This window comes from Anabas testudineus, chromosome 19 (assembly GCF_900324465.2).
Source record: "Anabas testudineus chromosome 19, fAnaTes1.2, whole genome shotgun sequence".
Classification (NCBI taxonomy): domain Eukaryota; kingdom Metazoa; phylum Chordata; class Actinopteri; order Anabantiformes; family Anabantidae; genus Anabas; species Anabas testudineus.
Window position 1 is genome coordinate 6,029,606 of NC_046628.1, and position 7,079 is coordinate 6,036,684.

A 7,079-nucleotide genomic window follows, 5' to 3' on the forward strand; every position below is an offset into this window, starting at 1 on the left:
GAATGTTAAAATCCTACATAGCAACGAACAGTAAGAACTTGATTTGTCTGCGTCCTAGAAGAGATGAATTATTAGTGTTCTGTTGTCAGTCTGTCAGCTTTAAGACTGTCAAATTGGAATATTTGTTGCCAAAAGGCAGTGGAACTTACTTATTCATATTTTTGTCATATTTTGTATGTATCTTTTTATTTTTTTAAGTAAAAGCATTTAACCTTGTTTCCGTACTTACGTAATACATGTTGAAGAAGATTTCATTTGTATATTTTTGGTTTGCAAAGTTTCCTTTCCTTTTTTTTTTTTTTTTTTTCATATCAAAACATACACAAACCTCTCTGCTGCAGAAAATGTCCAGCGATTCACACTCAGACGCGACACCACGTGACGGCCATTCGGGTTACTGACCGGCCAGACAGGGACGGCGAAAAGCAATAATGGCTGCTCTCCCTTCATATATCGTACTGTAATGTCAAAACCTGCCTTGATTTTCTTCATGTAAGAGCCTTTACTGCGTACAGAGTAATGGGACAGTTCAAAAGCACTTCATATCTGAGTGGTTAAATCGTCCGCTTCTTGAATAGGCCGAGTTATCAGGAGTTGACGTCACTCAGCTGCACCGTTCATTATCATCTGAACGCGGTATTATAATTATTACTTTTTCTTTTTAGTGGAGAACTTCAGAACAGAGCTCTGTTTAAAAAAAAAAGAAACCTTAAATGAAAGTAGAACAGAGGTTCTCCACCCTCATCAGCTGAGTTCTGTTCTTCAGTGTAGCAGTCTTTATCTCCAGCACCCATGCCATGCCTCTCGTTGTTTGTAATGCCATATGTTTTGCACATTGTGTACATATTTATATAGATGTAATGCATATTTTTATACATGTTAAACATCCATGGGCTCTCTATTTTGTAAATACTCAAAAAGATGTATATAAGTACTGTATGCCTTTATGTGTCAATAAAATTTGGTGTACTGTGAACACCTCCGCAACTCTTCTCTTATTATTTACAGAACATTACATAATACATCAAATACATAAAAAACAAAACAATGAACATCCAAGTTATTAAAGAGTAGAGAAAGGGAAGAATCGAGGACTTTGAATACATTTGAACCATGCTCTCTTTTACAGTATATGAAAATGGTTCTTTGTTAGACGTTTGGGGTTATAAAACAAATTTACATATGTTTTTCTTGTCAGATAATAGATATTTACATCAGTAATTAATAGGAAACACAAAGGTTGCTGACAGAGAGGCTGTACGTTAACACCAGCAGCAAAAAGAACAAAGAACGTCTGAACCTTTGTGCAGTTTATACTGCAGTCGACTCCAGGCCCGGTTTATGGAAATGTCTCAACGTAATGCTGGCAAGAAAGAAATGCAGCTGTAGGAGCCGACGGTCGTGCCGTACACACGAGGGCTGCTGGTAAGGGAACCTGTGCCGTGTGTCACAATGGTTGGTAGGTGTATATGTTCGTCTGACAAAAGGGGCACTGATGGTCGACCTTCTTCATACTGTCCATGAAGAAAGGTATCAAACAGCAGCCTGCAACACAGCTGGGAGACAGAGAGCAGAGATGAAGTTGAATATCGGAGCTCCCTCTGTCTAGTTTGTCTCCACCTGCTTTCTCACGCAGTATTTTTGTTATTTTGTTATCAAGAGCACAGAGAAGACTCCAGGAGACAGAATGACCTCCAGCAGGCCACTGATGTGAGCTCAGATCTGTCGTCTCATTAGGAGCATGTCCCGACGTTGTCAGACATAAAAACACGTGGGGGCCATACAAAGTACTGAGGACCATTTGAATGAAACTTCAGTATGATGGACTAACCTGCTGCATCAGCCATCATTTTAGTTTCTAACACAGCACCCATGTCAATATAAACATCAGCCCAGACCTACCCCATCATGGAGAACAAGCAGCAGAGAAGCCACATTGCCTCGCTCACTTTGGGCTGGATTTCTGTGGAGATGATCTGTTCACAGGATGGACACCGGGTGACCACAGATTCCTTCCCCAGCTTCTCCACTTCCCCACGACAGAGACAGACAGACAGTTTTACTAACCTAATAATAACTGCACACATTCAAATGCCCGGCGTGCGTATCAAACCCACCTGGAATGATCTGGCCTCCTGCTGTTTCCGCTGCAGATGTAGTTTTGACTCTCTGCTCCAGGCTGGCCGGTGGCAGCATGTAGATCCCCCCTTGGGGTGTCTCAGACTTATATAAAGTGGAAAGTGCTTTCTGTTGGTCTGATTTAAAACATCAAAACTGAATGTCAGAGATGCCTAATGTAGCTATAAAATGTGATTTATTTCAAATCCTGGAGAGGAAAAAAAAACCAACAAACGTGCCTCCATTTGCTGTGACACTGAAGCTTTCTCCCTGTCTCTCCAGCTCCTCCTTCTTAACTCGCAGCTCCTCGAGCTCCTTCTGGATCTCCTCCAGCTCACAGCCTTCATCGCTGTCCTCACTCGTCACTGGAGACGCCACACGGGGAGAGACAACGTTTACAGGGCGGAAAGCAGACCCACAGCCAGCTACTGTGGCGAGCAGCGTCAGCCCAACATAAACCAGATCAACAGATAATGGCAGTAGTTACATCACAGAGATGCAGAGTGAAGAGCATTTCCTGTCTGACCATCCCAGAGTTTTCCTCATTTTCTTATCACCTGTCTAATTTTCCAAATCATCATGGTCATGTGCAAATATCTGAGATGCAAAGAAAGACAAGCGAGGTCCTACTAGCTACCAACCCTTTTTATTATTTTTAGAAACAACTTTTTGAACTTTGGTTACGAGGACCTGCAGGCTAAATGCTTTGTGATTTGAACATTTAAAACCAGCTGATATATGGTATTTAGAGGACAGGAACGAAGCTCCGTATCTGTATTTATACAACCTACAAACGTCAGGGGAAAACAAAATGTGGAATTTAATGCTAAATAAGTGAAAACAAAAACATTCAAGAAGAATCCACAATCCGGTGGAAATGTTTATGAGCATAATTCAGGCTTTGGTTGAACTCACCTTTGCTCCTACAAGAGGTCACAGGTCAAACTATTTAGGAACCACCGAATCACCAGCCTATTTTTTAACTGCTGTATGTTGTTTTTTGTTGTTGTTGTTTATTTAACTCGTCAAATGAAGTACCTGACTCATTTTCACCTGCGGTTTCACTGCTGTTCTCTTCCGCCTTCTTCCTCAAGTCCTGCATCTTCTGCAGAATTAAAAGCCGGTTGTGAAGCTGCTGGATGCGGAACTCGATGAGGCCCAGAGGCCGGGGGTCGCTCCTCGGCTCTGGTGTCTCTGCTGGCTCCTGTTGGGATTCAAGCTCCGTATCAGGTTGGGACTCATCCTGTTGCTCCTGTTCTGGCTCTGGACCCACATCTGTGTCTGACCCTGTACTTTGGGACTCGAGAGCCTGAACGATCAGCGAGTCCTTGTCCATATTCTCCATCCTGGTTCGGCTTGAATCGAGATGCTGTTGATGCCGTTCTAATCCTCAAACTGAAGTGATGTAAACCAGGAACCAAAACCAGCTCAAAACCACACTCTGAATCCAGCCTCAAATCCCTTTGGGATAAGTTTAGGTATCAAGGTAAACATTGCTGGCCTGATAAAAATCAGTCTCCTCTCAAAAGAAACTAAACCAGATGAACGCCAGGCTGCAGAATAAACTGGAATCACACATTTTCATCATCCACCAGTCTCGTACTCAGCGTTCAAAGTAGCTACAACGCAGTCTTTGCCCAACAGAGCTGACACTTCCTTGTAAACGCTGTAAACAGTGTTGCCAAACAAATTAATGTCTATAAAACTGCACATCATGCAAATGCTGTCAGCCTGAGGCAAATGCAGGACAATGGACAGTGGATGACGTTGCAGGAAGGACACAGGCTGCATGAACACGATTGGACTTCTTCTGGCGCTTAGAGACGAACTCGAGTTTTACTTGTGGTCGATTCCTATTTCACATCAACGCTGCATTCCTTGTGTTGTATTGTTTTGCAAGCTGCACTCGAGCCGTGGCTCAGCCCCTTACTGAGACACTTCGGGGTGCATCCGATCACACGTCTGATGCCGCTGAGCAGTTTTAACACGATTTTGTCTCAGCCGACCGTTGTTCTGAAAATAACTCGGAGCTCGTGGGGCTCGGTTGAACACAGAGCAGCAACTTGTTGTTGATGTCTGACCTATATTCCTACATATGCCTACAGAATAAACTCCCGTGTGTGTGTGTGTGTGTGTGTGTGTGTGTGTGTGTGTGAGTGTGTGTTTCATAATGCTTATCTGTGATTTCCTATTTTTTTTATTATTATTTTCAGTGTTTGTCTTTTTTTTTTGTCACCACATTGTGTGTCGGTGTCGCCGTTAACCTGTGTTTCTATGTGTTTCTGTGTGTTTCCATGTGTTTCTGTGGCCCCGTGGAGTCGATCCACAACTCCAGCTTGAGATGACGCTGATGTAAGGCATCGAAGATAAAGTAGAAAAGAGAGAACACGTGTTCAAATGGAGTTGGTGTGTCTCCCCAGGAGCTGACCACTAGATGTCAGGATGGTACACCGCTATGGTCTCCGTTACAGGGGCTGACGTCACTGGTCCTGCAGTGGCAGACGTCCTCCATACATCCATCCACCCGTCCATCCATTTAAAACTCTCCCTCCCTCCCACACACACACACTTACACACACTATATCCACTTACAAACACACACACTCACATACACACAGTACTCACAGACCAAATTTCTTAGCTGCTTTTTTGACTCTGTGTTTTGTGTGTGTGTGTGTGTTTTGTGTGTGTGTGTGTGTGTGAGAGAGAGAGAGAGCACAGATAGATCAAATAACAGTAAGGTATGTGTGTGCACCACCTGTCAGGGTATTAGTCACCCAGGGAAGAATACACAGTCATTGATGGTTAATGAGCTTCAATCTACAGCTACGTGAGGTTCTCATGTGTCTCTGGACAATAGTGTTGCTGTAGTGGAAACGTTAAACACTACGACCAGAGTGAAGTCTAGATTATTTCTGAGGAAAAATGAGTTTTTGGCCCCAAATAAACCTATAAGAAAAGATAAGAACTCCATAGTCATCCTAGAATTACACATAAAGATCATTAGAAATGAGAAATTGAACGTGCTGTTGTGTAATTTCTCTTCTTGTTCTGTTTTTTGGACAAAAACAAACAAACAAACACAGAGAATCTTAAATCAAACAGGACATGTGGTAATAGCTGGGGTTAGAGACATTATACACAAGTTAGAAAGCAGCAGCTGATCAGTTTATAGACGTGTTATTGGTCGAAGTCTGTGTCTGTTCTTTAAGACTGATGACAAACAACACACAGTCATATTATGATGAATTATCTGATCACCAGCAATATAAGTGACGTGACGTGACTTTGCACCTCTAGGCCCAGTTTCCTTCGGGCTGCGTGTTTGGTTGAGAAGTCGTTAGACGTTTCCAAAAGCGTCGTTAGACGCGTCGTTAGACGTTTCCAAGGAGCTAGTGAAGTCGAACAGAAATAGAATATACTGCAGTGAAGCGGAGCTTTATGTTCTCCAGAGTGTGAGAAACACCTGAAACACCGTCTTCCCAGCCACAACAGTGTTACATAAGTCCCACGCAGACGGCGGCCTATCGAACCACTTAATCTTTAACTATGATAACGCTGTGACACCTCGCTGCAGTGACACAGGTCGGAGTGTGTTTACCAGCTGTACTGCTGCTGTTTCGTAGGAGAGACAGATTACTTTAATACACTCTGCTCCCCTGTTAGGCAGCATGTCCTCCCAGGGGACGTCTCACTGATGATGACATACAGTTTGCTCAGAGGGTTGCGTCATGCCTTGATTAGTGTGTTTGTGTGGCTTTATATATGTGTGTGTGTATGCGCGTGATAAACCTAAGCTGTGTAATTAGCTCGCTGTCTGTGTCGCTCCCATCCACGTTTCCGTTGGCTCCGTTTAGACTCGAGCTCAGCGCTTGTAAGGAAGCTGGGAGCGAGCGACGGCCTCGAGGGCCCTCAAACGTACAGTAGGACAGTGTGGACGAGGGAGTGCTGTTGTTAGAAACACTTCCTGTGCAGCAGCTTGCAGCTGGACTCTCAAACTGAGTAACGGGAGGAGAATTTGACTGTGCACACACACACACACACACATGCATGCATGCATGCACACTCAGTGGCTCTTGGTTCCCCACATGGTTGGATGTAAGTGGCAGGAATTATGTCATAAAATAACCCCCACACCCTCCTCCTCATGCATTTTTGGGGCAGACAAGCAAGATCACTGCAGCACTTAGGCAGATCAGAAGCAGCGAGGAGAGGAGGAGGAGGAGGAGGAGAAGTGTGAAGGGACAAGAGGAAAACCAAAAAGAAAATAAAGGAGGAGAAGAGGGAGAAAGCGGGACAGGGACAGTGAGGAAGGAGGATGTCAGGCACACTGCCAGCATGCAGGTCGAATATGAAAAACGATGTCTGCTGCTGCAGCGTTGAGCCGAGCCGGGATGGATCCGGCTTGTGCATCCGAGACACTGCATCACGTCGCAAGCAGAAGCCCGTCTGCACACAAGTTCTGTTCACGAACATGTCGTTGTTGTAAATCACCTTTTGGGGGAACAAGGGGGGATTACGCAACAGCGCTCCATCGTTCAGTAGCAGTGAAACGCACGAGATTAAAAAAACGCTCAGCAGCTCATTGTTCTGCCTCGTACACGTTTGGTGGTATTTAGCCAGTGAGAGCATTCTAACATGCTTCAAGTGAGAACAGTACACATGCTCAACACCAGTGTTGCATGTCGTGGAATGGTGAAGACTTAAATGTGGAGATTGGTGTTTGAATGTCAGTGCTGCATGTGTTCCCTCCTTCCTTTGCAACCCTGTGTTTCCGTTGATGGACACCGTTAGTGTTGCAATGGCCTGATTTCCCACAAGGGATCATTAATGTTTCATCTAATCCAATCGAACCCCCGCCGTCACCGCAGAGCCGCCTCGCAGTCAAGATGCGATGCTTGCAACTGAAAAACCCCGTTTGAAACGGACCACGTGGCGTTTAGCTCCCACCCTGTCATAAA

At 44.5% G+C, this 7,079-nt stretch overlaps 1 protein-coding gene across 2 annotated transcripts; it reads right to left on the minus strand.

Moving 5' to 3' along the window:
- Window positions 1–288: 288 nt before the first annotated feature.
- LOC113156321 lies at window positions 289–3,761 on the minus strand. Of its 2 annotated transcripts, none has more exons than XM_026351399.1 (5): window positions 3,172–3,761; window positions 2,358–2,483; window positions 2,118–2,255; window positions 1,903–2,029; window positions 289–1,556 (listed from the first exon to the last, which is right to left on the minus strand). In XM_026351399.1, exons 1-5 carry the CDS (start codon window positions 3,461–3,463, stop codon window positions 1,448–1,450), a joined length of 792 nt encoding a protein of 263 aa, XP_026207184.1. In that variant the 5' UTR covers window positions 3,464–3,761; the 3' UTR covers window positions 289–1,447. The 2 variants fall into 2 exon arrangements, with proteins under 2 accessions (XP_026207184.1, XP_026207183.1); XM_026351398.1 differs by having other exon boundaries at window positions 3,157–3,761.
- Between the last annotated feature and the right edge of the window lie 3,318 nt (window positions 3,762–7,079).